We start from the raw sequence: 16,700 nt of genomic DNA, 5'->3' as shown, positions 1-16,700 counted from the left end.
GACATTACACTTTGATGTTTTAGAAAATATATTCTGCTAAAAAGGTTAAAACGGGATGTTTTTTGGTTTTTATATTTAGACTTTATTCATATTAAACGTAAATGCAAAAAAAAATTAAAATCACGGCAGCACATCTACGGGGCATTGAATCAATTAGCCTCTCAATTTGATCTTTAGAAATGCTGTTCCATGCGTTCTGGATACGATTAAAAATGGTGTGTTTATTTGTCCCTGAATCTCTTTTTATTTTACGGTCAACGATGCTCCAAAGGTTTTCAATGGGGTTAAGGTCTGGCGATTGAGCTGGCCACCCGAGAATATTTACCTTTGATTGACTCAACCATTCCTTGACAAATTTCGAATCATGTTTTGGGTCATTGTCATGTTGGAAAACCCAAATCAGTGGCATGTTTTCTTCTGCATATGGCAGCATTGCGTTTTCCAACAAATTTTTATAAACAAATCGATCCATTTTCTCAGTAATTTGTTAAATTGGCCCAACTCCATCGTATGAAAAACAGCCCCACATCATTATTGAGCCTCCACCATGTTTAACCGTTCCTTTACAATATTGCGGTTTAAGACGTTCATTTTTTGATCTCCTTACGGTAAAGTTCTTCATGTCTGAGCCTTTTATGTTGAATTTGGATTCATCTGAGAACAATATGTTTCTCCACTGAGCAGGACTCCAACCAATATGGGCCTTTGCAAAAGCTAACCTGGCTCTGCGATTTTTTTGAGAAATAAATGGCTTCTTTGATAGTTTCCGAGCTCTTAAACCTGCTTCTACAGATCTACTTCTTACAGTTCTTGAGCTCACTTCCAAAGATAATTCTCTCACTAACTCAGTTGATGTGACAAAACGCTTCTTTTTTATTTCACGGATTATTTTTTTATCTGTACGATGTGCAGTTTTCCTCGGTCTACCTCCAGAATGTACTGTCACTACTGATCCGGTTGATCGAAATCGACATATTATTCGAGAAATCACTGATTTACATATTGAAAACTTTTCGGAAATTTCTTTTTGGGACAAACCATTTTGAAAGTCACTTATAATTTGCTCTTTAAGAAAAGTAGAGTACTTGTTCCTAGCCATTTTCCATAATTTATAATAAAATTACTCTAAATCGAAAATTTTTCAAGTGGTGTTGTAAATAAACTTTAAAAAAATGTTTTTTGAAATGTAAAATAAGACCATAAAACAAAACATGAAAAATATAACGGTAAAAACAATAATTGTTTTTGTAAACATTATAATAAAGTTATAATAAAGTTGCTTTAGTTTTGACCATATAAAATATGCTTTAATTTGAGAAAAGTGAAAAAAATTCCACGAAGTTAATTGAAGATCAATATTTTTTTTTTTTTGGAATATGTAGATTGTTATAAATCACACTATGAAGAAAAAAATACTGATTTACCCAAAAAATCAAATGTTTTATTGCAATAACTGATTGATTGATTTCGGTTGCTTTAGTTTTGGCCACCAGTGTATAACTGTAAATTATGTTGGGAAGTAAGACAATGATTTTATGACCATAGCTGTCTTAAAAATATCAGTATAGCAACGAAATTTGATGTATGATGATGTTTTAGGATGGGTTCCTATGCTCCTCATACAGAAAATACGTTTACAGTTAATAAATCTTTCAAAAATTAAGAAAGCAAGATGAAATTCTACAAAAAACTTTTTTTTTTCAAAACTAATTACGCGATTAAATTCTATAGACCTCGGTCCACAATTGACAAAATCCCTCATTAAAGGCCGTATTCTGAAAATCACCCTGATGTCCACATTAATATCCATACATGGTAGTACAATTCGCCTTATATCGAATAAATAAGTAAATTCTGGGACTATTGATTCATTAAGAGTCCATATACAGGTCCGCCATCCGAAATCCACAAATTTACAACCAAATATAAGAGTTGGTTAAATGGTAATAACCCAATAAACCAAAGAACGATATGATAGCGAAAACGGTATTGCTTTTAAAGGGCGATTATGATATCATATTTCATTATTTAAAACGATATTATTATAATATCGTTTTATATTATTTTGTTTCCAATAAAAAAATTAATAAAATACAAACATTTGAAAAAAACTTCAAACATAAAAATAATTTCAATAAACATTTTTGAACATAAGAAAACTAAAAAGGATATTAAAATAAAATCAACTAAATTATTGTTAAATAATCCAAATAAATACGCGAATTTCGTTCGATACTTCAGTTTAGTGGTAAGTTGACATGTATGCAATTTTGAAAAGTTTCAGGTATTTGCAAGACAATACATAATGTGATGAAAAATATGATTACTTTAAAATATGTATTAATGTATGTATGTAAATATGTACAAATGAATGCAATCCTTCCCTTTTCAGGCTTTTTTATATGTATAATAGCGAAATATTAAGTTAAATAGCGTTTTAAATGAAATTTTAAGAATAAAAGAGCATACAGAAAAAAAACTGAAAAAGGCGATTTAACTATCATTATTTTTGGAAATTATTATAGCGAAAACGATATCATAATTTTATGGAAAAACGATATCATAAGGAAAGGTACCATTTAGTACGTAAATACTATCGTTCTCGATACGAGAACGACTATCACTTATGATATTTTTTATCACCTAAGTGATATCGTTTCGATATCGTTATAATATCGTTTGGTTTATTGGGAATATAGAAAATTATAAATTTTAGCACATAAATTGCAATATCATAGTGATAATTACATGAATTTATTACAATTATACTCAGATATGTGGCATTTCATTCACAAACAAATTTAATACGTTTATTTGTTGAAAAATTTTCTATAAATTTAATATATTTTAAAAGAAAATTTAGACGTAACCAACACCTTGCTGTTACAAAATTCATAAACAGAAAATAAATGTGTACTTACGTCTTTTTTCTTTTTCTTGTAAAGTTGAAACCATTGGATCTATAGCTACGAAATTTTCAGAGATGATGCTAATAGACCTATATTATCGATTTCTATAAAAACACGAAAATCAAGTCGCTTACGTCTATTTTGCAAAAAGGGCTCGATATAGTCTACTCTATAGCTTAGTCTATGGTCTTTGCCTCCCTGTTTAGAGTTATGCATGTAACAAAAGCGGTTTGAGAGGGTTTTCTCCAATATTCTGCTTATTCCTATCTGATTTTTGTCTAGCCTATAGTCGACTCTATAGTGTAATATATAGTCCAGTCTATAGTCTGGGGTATAGTCTAGCATATAGTCTAATCTATAGTGTAGTATAAAGTCTAGTCTGTTCTATATCTATGGTCTAGTCTTGTAATCTTTTAATTTTTATACCCTACACCACTTTAGTGGGGAGGGTATATTGGATTTGTGCTGATGTTTGTAACATACAAAAATATTCGTCCTAGACCCACCTTAAAGTATACCAATCGGCTTAGAATCGTTTTCTGAGTCGATTAAGCTATGTCCGTCCGTCTGGCTGGCTGGCTGGCTGTCCATGTAAACCTTGTGCGCAAGGTACAGGTCGCAATTTTCAAGATAATTGGATGAAATTTGGCACGCAGGTTTTATTTGACCTAAAGACGAAGCCTATTGAAAATGTTTAAAATCGGTCCATTATTTCACCTAGCCCCCATACAACAGAACCCCCCGAAAAGGGCTTCTGAGCTCATAATTATGTTAAATATACAGATATATCGATAAAATACGGCACAACTAAGTTTTATAGAAGTCTTGATGACCCTGCCAAATTTCATAAAGATCGGGCCCCATTTGACCCTAGCTCCCATACAAAGTCCCCTTCAGAAAATTACTTGAATGTCCCAAATTAACTTATAAACACAAATATCGCGATGAAATTCAGCACAATATAAATATATTCACAAAATTTTATCGGGCTTGGTCGATATTTGCCCCTAGCCCCCATATAAAGCCTCTTTCAGAAAATTTTTTTTTTCATCCATAAATTGCTTAAATGTATCGGAACAAGGGAATATTGAAGATAAATGCGTTATTATGAAAAATAAATCACATTTAATATTCATAACTGGTGTAGGGTATCATATGGTCGTCCACGCCCGACTATAATTTCTTACTTGTTCAATATTAAATCCTAATTTAAATATAAAAATTTATAAATCAAAACTGACAAATTGGTTGTAAATTTTACGACTAAGCTTTTGAAAAATTTATTTCAAAATTGTTGTAATCAATGTGTAAAAAATCTTTAAAAACTTCATTAGAAAAAGTGTATAAATAAAATTAATAAATTTTTAACTAACAGACAGATTAAAATACAATGGAATATGAAATAAAGATTATCTCAAAAATTACAATAACAAACGGATATACAGAACATTGAATTAATTCGGTATGTGTTTTAAACGAAACAAATCAAATGTGGCGCTTTTTTCGACTATTGAAATTCAAAACACATTGATCATCTTAAACGTAGTCGTTATTTATCATTCTTAAATTTAAAATTACAACTTTTAACAAGAATTTTCACTGTTTAATTGTTACGCTAACAGTGGCCGTTTATAAACCATTTATAAGCTGATTTATTTTTAAGTTTTTCTTCAAAAAAAGAGAGAATGAAAATTAGTTTTTGATTTAAACCGAATGGTATTTTTTAAAGTCCGGCGATTGCACAAGGAAACAAGAAAATTAACAAGCAATTATTGTTTTTGATAAGTGGTACATTGCGAACTTGAATGACGGGTTTAGTTTTTTAATAATTTTTCGACAATATTTTTCTTTATTTTTGATTGTCTATAGTCTCGTCTATAGTTTAGTCTTTAGTCTTGACTAAAGCCTAGTCTAAAGTGTAGACTATAGTCTGGTCTATAGCCTAGACTATAGTTTAGTCTATAGCCTAGTCTATAGTCTAGTCTATAGTCAAGTCAATAGTCTTGACTATAGTCTAGTCTATAGTATTAAGTCTAGTCTATAATCTAGTCAATAGTCTAGTTTACAGTCCAGTCTTAAGTCCAGTCAATAGTCCAGTCTTCAGTCTAGTCAATAGTCTAGTCTATAGTCCAGTCTTCAGTCTAGTCTATAGTCCAGTCTTCAGTCTAGTCTATAGTCCAGTCTTCAGTCTAGTCAATAGTCTAGTCTATAGTCTAGTCTATAGTCTAGCTTATAGTCTAGTCTATTAGTCTAGTCTATAGTCCAGTCTATAGTCTAGTCTATAGTCTAGTTATAGCTAGTCTATAGTCTAGTCTATAGTCTAGTCTATAGTCTAGTCTATAGTCTAGTCTATAGTCTAGTCTATAGTCTAGTTATAGTCTCGTCTATAGTCTAGTCTATAGTCTAGTCTATAGTCTAGTCTATAGTCTAGTCTATAGTCTAGTCTATAGTCTAGTCTATAGTCTAGTCTATAGTCTAGTCTATAGTCTAGTCTATAGTCTAGTCTATAGCTAGTCTATAGTTCTAGTCTATAGCCTAGTCTATAGTCTAGTCTATAGTCTAGTCTATAGTCTAGTCTATAGTCTAGTCTATAGTCTAGTCTATAGTCTAGTCTATAGTCTAGTCTATAGTCTAGTCTATAGTCTAGTCTATAGTCTAGTCTATAGTTCTAGTCTATAGTCTAGTCTATAGTCTAGTCTATAGTCTAGTCTATAGTCTGTCTATAGTCTAGTCTATAGTCTAGTCTATAGTCTAGTCTATAGTCTAGTCTATAGTCTAGTCTATAGTCTAGTCTATAGTCTAGTCTATAGTCTAGTCTATAGTCTAGTCTATAGTCTAGTCTATAGTCTAGTCTATAGTCTAGTCTATAGTCTAGTCTATAGTCTAGTCTATAGTCTAGTCTATAGTCTAGTCTATAGTCTAGTCTATAGTCTAGTCTATAGTCTAGTCTATAGTCTAGTCTATAGTCTAGTCTATAGTCTAGTCTATAGTCTAGTCTATAGTCTAGTCTATAGTCTAGTCTATAGTCTAGTCTATAGTCTAGTCTATAGTCTAGTCTATAGTCTAGTCTATAGTCTAGTCTATAGTCTAGTCTATAGTCTAGTCTATAGTCTAGTCTATAGTCTAGTCTATAGTCTAGTCTATAGTCTAGTCTATAGTCTAGTCTATAGTCTAGTCTATAGTCTAGTCTATAGTCTAGTCTATAGTCTAGTCTATAGTCTAGTCTATAGTCTAGTCTAGTCTAGTCTATAGTCTAGTCTATAGTCTAGTCTATAGTCTAGTCTATAGTCTAGTCTATAGTCTAGTCTATAGTCTAGTCTATAGTCTAGTCTATAGTCTAGTCTATAGTCTAGTCTATAGTCTAGTCTATAGTCTAGTCTATAGTCTAGTCTATAGTCTAGTCTATAGTCTAGTCTATAGTCTAGTCTATAGTCTAGTCTATAGTCTAGTCTATAGTCTAGTCTATAGTCTAGTCTATAGTCTAGTCTATAGTCTAGTCTATAGTCTAGTCTATAGTCTAGTCTATAGTCTAGTCTATAGTCTAGTCTATAGTCTAGTCTATAGTCTAGTCTATAGTCTAGTCTATAGTCTAGTCTATAGTCTAGTCTATAGTCTAGTCTATAGTCTAGTCTATAGTCTAGTCTATAGTCTAGTCTATAGTCTAGTCTATAGTCTAGTCTATAGTCTAGTCTATAGTCTAGTCTATAGTCTAGTCTATAGTCTAGTCTATTCTGTTCTATTTTATTCTATTCTAGATTAGTCTGGACTGCTATAATCTAGTTTGGCCTTGTCTAGTTTGGTGAGTTGTGTTCTAGTCTAGTCTATAGTCTACAGTCCAATCTACAGTCTAGTCTTTTATATATTATATTTTTTCGGCGTTAGTTGAGTCTAAGGTGTTTAGGCAATTTGTTATAGAGCATTTAGCTTGAAATTGAACTTTATTAAAGACTAAATGAAACAAGCCTTTTAGCGCACAATAACAAAAACTAAAAACAACAACAACCACAGAAAATCGTTTAAACTAGACAACAATTGAATCTCAAACAAAAGCAAAGAAAAACATTAACAATAATAAAAAAATATAAATAGAATAATAAAACAAAAAATAACAACAGTAGCTGTATCTTGATAAAGTGTTAGAATTGTTTAATTTATGCTTCAGTAAATTCTGTAGGCTACATAAATATAACAACTTCATCTTCTCCATCCAATTACTTCTTTTGGTGGCTACTGTTTTTTGGTTGGAATTTAATCAAACAAAATGATTTGTTACTTTTTGTATAACGTCTTTTAACTATTTGTTCTTGTTAAATGTTTAAAAATTTATTTCGTTTGAATCATTATAATTCTTAAGATGCGTAAGTTGCTGCTGTATCATTGTCTGTTTAATTTGTGTGTTTGTGTGCATTTTTATTGACTCACCCTCTTGGGCCCGCTGTATAGACAGTTTCCTCAACATTACCCGTGGCTGGATTACGCGAACCATAACGACCTCGCACTATGTTGTCGGGTGTACCGCTGGCACTATGATAATAGCCACCAAAGTCATCATTTCGATGTCTGTATAAAATTTATAATGAAAAAGTTAAATATTATAGAATAATAAAATAAATTTATTAAAATTAATAAAATGGCACAAACAATAAAATTCTATTTAAATTTATTTAATAAGGCTCTTGTCAAGATTCTAATCTACGCTATAGTATATACTATAATCTAAACTCTAGTCTGCAATCTAGTCTATAGTCTTATCTCAAGTCTAGTCTCTAGACAATCGACAAGTCATGTATAGATTCCTGTCTAGATTCTTGACTGCACTTTTGTCTATACTCTTAGTGTAGACTTCTCTAATAGGCTCTAGCCTATAGGCTCTTGTCTAGATTCTAAACTACGCTATAGTATAGACTATAATCTAAACTCTGGTCTAGTCTGCTATCTAGTCTATAGTGTGATCTCAAGTCAAGTCTCTAGACAATCGACAAGTCATGTATAGAATCCTGTCTAGATGCTTGTCTACACTTTTGTCTATACTCTTAGTGTAGACGTTATTCTAATCTATAGTCTGGATTTCAGGCTAATCTCTAGTATGGGATCTAGTCTTGACTCTAGTTTAGGCTCTAGTTTAGACATAAGTCTACTCTCTAGTCTAGGCTTTAGCCTACTGCCCAGTTTAGACATAAGTGTAGTCTCTAGATTTGGCTCTAGTATAGACTCTAGACATAAGTCTAGTCTCTAAACCAGGTTCCAGTCTACAACCTAGTCTAGGTTCTAGTCTAGATTCTGTTCTAGACTAGGATCTAATATAGAATATAGCCTAGGGTCTAATCTAGACTCTGGTCTAGGCTTTTGTATACACCCTAGTTTAGACTTAAGTCTAGTCTTTAGACTATGGGCTCTAGTATAGACTCTAGTCTAGACTATAGACTCTAGTCTAGACTGCAGACTTTAGCCTAGACAGTAGGCTGTAATCTAGAGTCTTATATAGGTTCTGAGTGGCCTCCGGTAGGTTAGTGGTTAGTGTTCTAGTCTGGTAGACCGGAGGTGGTGGATTCGATTCCCACCTGAGGCACTGGTTAAAGAGCGAACAACAGGCCCGATAGAGTCCTAGATGTATTTCTTTGGGAGTGGAGGGAGATAGGTACATCCTCCAAACAAACAAACAAACGAACGAACGAACGAACGAACGAACGAACGAACGAACGAACTAACGAACGAACGAACGAACGAACGAACGAACGAACGAACGAAACGAACGAACTAACGAACGAACGAACGAACGAACGAAACGAACGAACGAACGAACGAACGAACGAACGAAGACGAACGAACGAACGAACGAAACGAACGAACGAACGAACGAACGAACGAAACGAAGAACGAACGAACGAACGAACGAACGAACAACGAACGAACGAACGAACGAACGAACGAACGAACGAACGAACGAACGAACGAACGAACGAACGAACGAACGAACGAACGAACGAACGAACGAACGAACGAACGAACGAAACGAACGAACGAACGAAAGAACGAACGAACGACGAACGAACGAACGAACGAACGAACGAACGAACGAACGAACGAACGAACGAACGAACGAACGAACGAACCGAAACGAACGAACGAACGAACGAAACGAACGAACGAAACGAACGAACGCAACGAAGAACGAACTAACAACTAACTAACTAACTAACTAAAACTAACTAACTAACTAACTAACTAACTAACTAACTAACTAACTAACTAACTAACTAACTAACTAACTAACTAACTAACTAACTAACTAACTAACTAACTAACTAACTAACTAATTAACTAACTAACTAACTAACTGTATAGGTTCTGTTGTAGACTCTAGTATAGGCTCTAGTCTTATATAGGCTCCAGTTTAGTCTCTGTTTAGTGTAAAGTGTTTAGAATCCAGACTCTAGTAATGTCTTTAGTTTAGCATTTAGTGTAGTTTTTAGTCTAGGTTTTAGTCTAGACTTTACATTAGTGTGGAATATACTTGAATCTATGTTCTTATCTCTACTCTAACCCTAGTTTGGACACTAGTTCCTAATATAATCTTTTGTCAAGATTGTAGTCAAATCTCGAGGTCTAGTTTAATCTAAAGTTTATGCTCCAGTCATGTATAGTCTCCAGTCGAGTCTCCTGTTTTTACCCTAGTCTTGCCAGTTGACTAAGATCTAGTTTAGTCTCTAGTCTCTATTATAGATTATACTCTAGTCTATGATCTCTTCTCTAGTTTCTAGTCTAATCTCTAGTTTTTATACCCTACAACACTATAGATGAGAGAGAATTATGGATTTCAGCATGTATTTGTTATGGTCCAAAATATTAGTCATACAATAGAACATATAGCACTTTGTGAGTAGGAATATATCTGTCCACATGTCTATCAGTTCTTCGGTCCATGTAAACCGTGAAATTAAACTATTGGATGCATGTTGCATGTGCACGTGAAATTGTGTACATTTGATCTTATATCAAATCTTCAGTTTAAAATCGGTTCATTGTTTGACGTATATAGTTAGTCACCATACAATCTGGTCCCCAATGGGGGTTTGGAGCTTATAATTGTGTTAAATATTCAATTGTCTCTAGAAAAGTCAGAATTTACTTTATTACTTCTTATTTAGTCAACGATCTTGTCTAGTCTGTTTTCCAGTCTATAGTCTAGTTAAAGCTGTAGTCAAGTTTTCAGTCGAATCTCTATTCCAGACTAGATTTAATCCAGCTCACAAAGAGTTAACTTAAAATCCATTTTAACATGTTTAAAATTTATTTGATAAAATTGATCACTGAATCTAGTCTAAACATATCTAGGTCTAATATAATCTCTAGGTTGGCCTGTTATCGAAAATATAATCTTATCTAGTCTGTAATCCAGTCATTCAGCTGGCTTCATTTTAGTTTGTAAAAAATATTAAGCCCGAATTCAATTTCTCGGTCATAAATTGTATATTAAAAGTTAGTATAAAGATCATTTTGTTAAAATATTTATTTATATATTTCTTAGTATACTTTTAGGGATCGTTCAAAAATTATGAGAAAAATTTAAGAGTTTCGTAAAAAATTTATAATAATTTCTATAATATTTAACCGATTTGTAAAAATTATATATTGTTGTATTTGCAACAAAAATAGCTTTTATTTTTATATATTTATGCATCTAATTTTTATAGAAAAATTTATAAAAATATAAAATAAAAGTCGAAAAACTTTAATTTTTTTAAGGTCTCAACTTCGAATTTTCAGGATTATTTTGAATTTTAAACAAAATATTTTTCATTATTTTTTTTTTTTTTTTGATAATTTTGATGTAATTTTTTTCAATTAAATTATGACACTTTTTTACACTTCTTTTTGAAATTATTAAAAGTCCTTTTTAAAATTTTTATTTACAGAAAATAATTTCTTTACCCAAATCGATATGAACCATCCTCATTTATTGTATTGTATTCAATATCACCATGGACCATAAAACACAAATTGAAAAATATCACAGCACTGCTAGAGAATATATAAAAAGTTTTCGACATTTTTTTTTTTCAAAAATTTTCTTTATTTTTCTAAGTTTAAATCCTTATTTTTATGAAAACTTTTTTAAAATCCTTAAATAACACATTTAATCCATTTTTGCTTTAATCAAACACTTTTTCGTTTAACATTTATTTAACGTTTTGATTGTAAAGAAAATTAAAAAGAAGAAGAAGAACCGTAAAGATTAAGAACAATGAACAGACTGACTGCTTTCTAACAGATGCTTAACGTATTTAAATAAAAAATTCTCAAAACGTTTTTAGCAGGAAAAATTGTTAAAATGAAGTTTTCTCATATTGTTGTTGCTGTTGTATGTTTATTGTGTATGTTGTTGTTGTTTGGTTTTTGTCCGTGCCACTTGTTTTGTGGTTGCTACTGCTGCTGTGGCCGATGTTGTTGTTGTTATATTGTTTCACCTGACCACCCACCATAGCAAAAGTGAGGAAAAAACAACAACAACAACATCGAAACGTTTACAATAACAATAAGAAAATCGTTAAAAAAAAAGAAAATTTACAATTCACAACTTTTAATGTACGTTGAAAAATCTAAACATTTCAAGTCAAATGTTTTTTTTTGTTTTTCTTTATTGTTGTTGTATTTTTCACCATTTAGTGGCATCTTAAAGTTTAAGTTTGCAAATTTTCTACCAGTTTTTCAACTGTTAAGGTGACCAATGTAAACAACGTGCAACGAAGCGTTGCAATTTGAAGATTTTTTTTTTGCTTAAGAAGAATTTGTGAGAGAATTTGTTCTTAGAAGCTGCAAGACGCTGCTTGAAATTGCCTGCAACTATTGGCAGTTAACAAAAAGTGTTAGAATTTGTTTCAAATGGGGGGGAGATTGTTGTTTCTTCTCGTTGTTCTTTTTTTCATCAAATAAAATTTCTTTAACAACATTTGCCATTGCTTATTGGCTAGTAATGTAAGTATTTACATACTTATACTATGTTTCTTGTTGTTTTTGGTGGTTTGTTGTCAGGAATTTTCGTGGTTTTCCTTTTTGTCTTGAACAACAACAAGATAAAACGACTACAAGATTCTAAATCTGAACAACAGTAGCTATTGAGAAAAAGAATTGTTAAGTGTTTGTCTATCTCGGACATTTTGCGTTGTGGTAAAGTGTTGTTGTTATAGCCTAGTTGTTTATTTAAAATGTTGCCAGCAGGATATTTATTCTTAGCCACTACCATTCGATAACCACCGCATATTCTAACCCATTCTAAACAAACCCGTCAATTAGTGTTGTATGGTTCTTGGTATTTCTTCTTTGTCTTTTTGATTTTTTATTCAAGTTAATGTCAATATTGATTTTGAGTTGGAGTGGAGTGAAGGAAAAAAAAAATCATCTGGAAAATGACAATTTCCTTATAAGCTCAACACAAGTATGTGTCTTAAGTCTTTTGTTTTTCTTGGGCATATGTTATGTTTGTATGTTTTGAGCTGACTTTTTTCCCAACAATAAACAATTTCCTTTTATTTCAGCTGTTGTCGCTTGCAATAAAAGAAACATCGTATAAATCAAACTTCGAGAACTGAATTCATTTTCGAGATAAGTTCTTTTGTGGCAAAAAATAAACTGAAATTCCTCTTAAGGGGAAATATGTACTATTGTTGATATTGTACATAAACCGAACATAATAATAAATATCTATTTTGCTTCATTTCTTTTTTAATTTTAGATCCACAATACTTCTTCCTGTTCTTTAAAAAATAAATACCAACAGATTTATAGTCTACAACGCTATAGTGGAGCAAGTATTATATGTTTGTGCTGATGTTTGTAATGTATAGATATATTGGTCCTATTTCCGCCTTAAAATAGGTATACCAATCGGGTCAGAATTATTTTTCGAGTTGATTTAGTTGTGTCCGTCCATGTAAAACGTTGTAATCTATTTTAATAATAATTTGATGCATTGGACTCATAGCACACATTTCATCCATGAACCTAATGATTTTGGCTAAAATAGGTCTATTATTAATTTTATGATCTTTAATGATTCGGGCCCCATCTCTACCGTAGTTCCCATACGCAGACCCATTAGAAAATGTTTTATACATGTTTTCATTCTTTTGAAATCGACTGAACGTTGTAGAATATATACAACGTCCTAAAACTATACTACATATTAAGTAAATCTCAAAATAAATGTCAATGATACGGGTTCAATATTATCTTAATAACTTTCAGAAGAACTGCTAGTTTAATAAAAACTAAGAAAGACAACAAAATTTGAGAAAATTACAAACACCAAGTCCAAGGTATATTTTCTGAAGTATTGAACAGCGGTGAAACCGAATCTGGCCTCAATGGACAACCTAATATGATGGATAATTTCTGAGGCCAGACTCGGATTTACCGCTGCTCAATCCTATCGAAATATATTTATGAACTACGAAACTGAACTAAAACTGACCTCAAACTGAACTAAACTGAACTAAACTGAACTACGAACTGAACTAGAACTGAACTAGAACTGAACTAGAACTGAACTAGAACTGACCTAGAACTGAACTAGAACTGACTAGAACTGAACTAGAACTGAACTAGAACTGAACTAGGACTGAACTAGAAACTGAACTAGAACTGAACTAGAACTGAACTAGAACTGAACTAGAACTGAACTAGACTGAACTAGAACTGAACTAGAACTGAACTAGAACCTGAACTAGAACTGAACTAGATGAACTAGAACTGAACTAGAACTGAACTAGAACTGAACTAGAACTGAACTAGAACTGAACTAGAACTGAACTAGAACTGAACTAGAACTGAACTAGAACTGAACTAGAACTGAACTAGAACTGAACTAGAACTGAACTAGAACTGAACTAACTGAACTAGAACTGAACTAGAACTGAACTAGAACTGAACTAGAACTGAACTAGAACTGAACTAGAACTGAACTAGAACTGAACTAGAACTGAACTAGAACTGAACTAGAACTGAACTAGAACTGAACTAGAAACTGAACTAGAACTGAACTAGAACTGAACTAGAACTGAACTAGAACTGAACTAGAACTGAACTAGAACTGAACTAGAAACTGAACTAGAACTGAACTAGAACTGAACTAGAACTGAACTAGAACTGAACTAGAACTGAACTAGAACTGAACTAGAACTGAACTAGAACTGAACTAGAACTGAACTAGAACTGAACTAGAACTGAACTAGAACTGAACTAGAACTGAACTAGAACTGAACTAGAACTGAACTAGAACTGAACTAGAACTGAACTAGAACTGAACTAGAACTGAACTAGAACTGAACTAGAACTGAACTAGAACTGAACTAGAACTGAACTAGAACTGAACTAGAACTGAACTAGAACTGAACTAGAACTGAACTAGAACTGAACTAGAACTGAACTAGAACTGAACTAGAACTGAACTAGAACTGAACTAGAACTGAACTAGAACTGAACTGGAACTGAACTAGAACTAGAACTGAACTAGAACTGAACTAGAACTGAACTAGAACTGAACTAGAACTGAACTAGAACTGAACTAGAACTGAACTAGAACTGAACTAGAACTGAACTAGAACTGAACTAGAACTGAACTAGAACTGAACTAGAACTGAACTAGAACTAAACTAGAACTGAACTAGAACTGAACTAGAACTGAACTAGAACTGAACTAGAACTGAACTAGAACTGAACTAGAACTGAACTAGAACTGAACTAGAACTGAACTAGAACTGAACTAGAACTGAACTAGAACTGAACTAGAACTGAACTAGAACTGAACTAGAACTGAACTAGAACTGAACTAGAACTGAACTAGAACTGAACTAGAACTGAACTAGAACTGAACTAGAACTGAACTAGAACTGAACTAGAACTGAACTAAACTGAACTAGAACTGAACTAGAACTGAACTAGAACTGAACTAAACTAGAACTGAACTAGAACTGAACTAGAACTGAACTAGAACTGAACTAGAACTGAACTAGAACTGAACTAGAACTGAACTAGAACTGAACTAGAACTGAACTAGAACTGAACTAGAACTGAACTAGAACTGAACTAGAACTGAACTAGAACTGAACTAGAACTGAACTAGAACTGAACTAGAACTGAACTAGAACTGAACTAGAACTGAACTAGAACTGAACTAGAACTGAACTAGAACTGAACTAGAACTGAACTAGAACTGAACTAGAACTGAACTAGAACTGAACTAGAACTGAACTAGAACTGAACTAGAACTGAACTAGAACTGAACTAGAACTGAACTAGAACTGAACTAGAACTGAACTAGAACTGAACTAGAACTGAACTAGAACTGAACTAGAACTGAACTAGAACTGAACTAGAACTGAACTAGAACTGAACTAGAACTGAACTAGAACTGAACTAGAACTGAACTAGAACTGAACTAGAACTGAACTAGAACTGAACTAGAACTGAACTAGAACTGAACTAGAACTGAACTAGAACTGAACTAGAACTGAACTAGAACTGAACTAGAACTGAACTAGAACTGAACTAGAACTGAACTAGAACTGAACTAGAACTGAACTAGAACTGAACTAGAACTGAACTAGAACTGAACTAGAACTGAACTAGAACTGAACTAGAACTGAACTAGAACTGAACTAGAACTGAACTAGAACTGAACTAGAACTGAACTAGAACTGAACTAGAACTGAACTAGAACTGAACTAGAACTGAACTAGAACTGAACTAGAACTGAACTAGAACTGAACTAGAACTGAACTAGAACTGAACTAGAACTGACTGAACTGAACTAGAACTGAACTAGAACTGAACTAGAACTGAACTAGAACTGAACTAGAACTGAACTAGAACTAGAACTGAACTAGAACTGAACTAGAACTGAACTAGAACTGAACTAGAACTGAACTAGATCTGAACTAGAACTGAACTTTTTGGCTGTATCTTTCTTATATCTCCGTTATTTATAGACCGATTTGTTGATTTCCAATAGCAAACTTCTTCTAGGCATATCTGTTGTCTCGCTTACAAGTAAGGAATTAGGTACATAGTTATTTGTAAGTCATTACTAGACTCATCCTAAGTAATGTAGACGATTTTTTAATAAGTACTTGTCATTAAAATGCTGAAGCTGTAGGATCGGAAAGTTATATTATGGAAATTGTATATAAATAGAATCTTTAATTAGCTACATCGAATATCTGCAATAACTTTTAAATCACTGTTGGGCATTTACCAAAGAAATTAATTAAATATTGACATTTTTTGGAATAATGCTAAAACGCTAATTAACTCATTCAATAGAAAACAAATTTACAATAAATTGCAACTTTGTTGCTTGTTTTCCACGACTCTTCTTTAAGAATGTCGAATTCTTGTTAGAAAATTTTCAACGGATATGTGATGAGTTGTTATCAAAATTGTACTTATAATTGATGTTATTGTTGTGGTAAAATTTTTACCTATGTAGATGTAATTGTAATTGTTATTGTTGTTATAATTGTAAATTATGCAAATAATATGGAAAAAGTTTTTTATTTTATAATTGCAATATAATTACACTTAAACTTCAAAAGCTAAAAATGAAAAACTATTTTTTGATTATACAGTTTATAACAGACAAACGTACATACATACATACATATGTATGTATGTACGTCTCAAACTCATATTCGTACTAATTACAGAACGTATAAAAAGAAACATTGTGTGAAGCTGAAATGAAAAATGAAAAAATATTATAGATATTAAGAAGTGTTCAGATGTGAAGTGAGT

General features: G+C 32.2%; 1 protein-coding gene across 1 annotated transcript in view; it reads right to left on the bottom strand.

Annotated features, from left to right (window-relative positions):
* LOC119610369 overlaps positions 1 to 11,151 on the bottom strand; it is a 42,384-nt gene extending 31,233 nt beyond the window's left edge. The window contains exons 1-2 of the mRNA XM_037965540.1: positions 10,842 to 11,151; positions 7,332 to 7,469 (exon numbers count right to left, since the gene is read on the bottom strand). Of these exons, the coding sequence (XP_037821468.1) occupies positions 7,332 to 7,469; positions 10,842 to 10,960 (257 nt within the window). The 5' untranslated portion in view covers positions 10,961 to 11,151. The remainder of the gene's footprint in view (positions 1 to 7,331; positions 7,470 to 10,841) is intronic.
* Between the last annotated feature and the right edge of the window lie 5,549 nt (positions 11,152 to 16,700).

The sequence above is a fragment of the Lucilia sericata genome, unplaced genomic scaffold, assembly GCF_015586225.1.
Source record: "Lucilia sericata isolate MDLA Ls3-8-SP2 unplaced genomic scaffold, ASM1558622v1 Contig001171F_arrow, whole genome shotgun sequence".
NCBI lineage: Eukaryota > Metazoa > Arthropoda > Insecta > Diptera > Calliphoridae > Lucilia > Lucilia sericata.
This window is presented reverse-complemented; position numbering and strand designations above follow the sequence as displayed.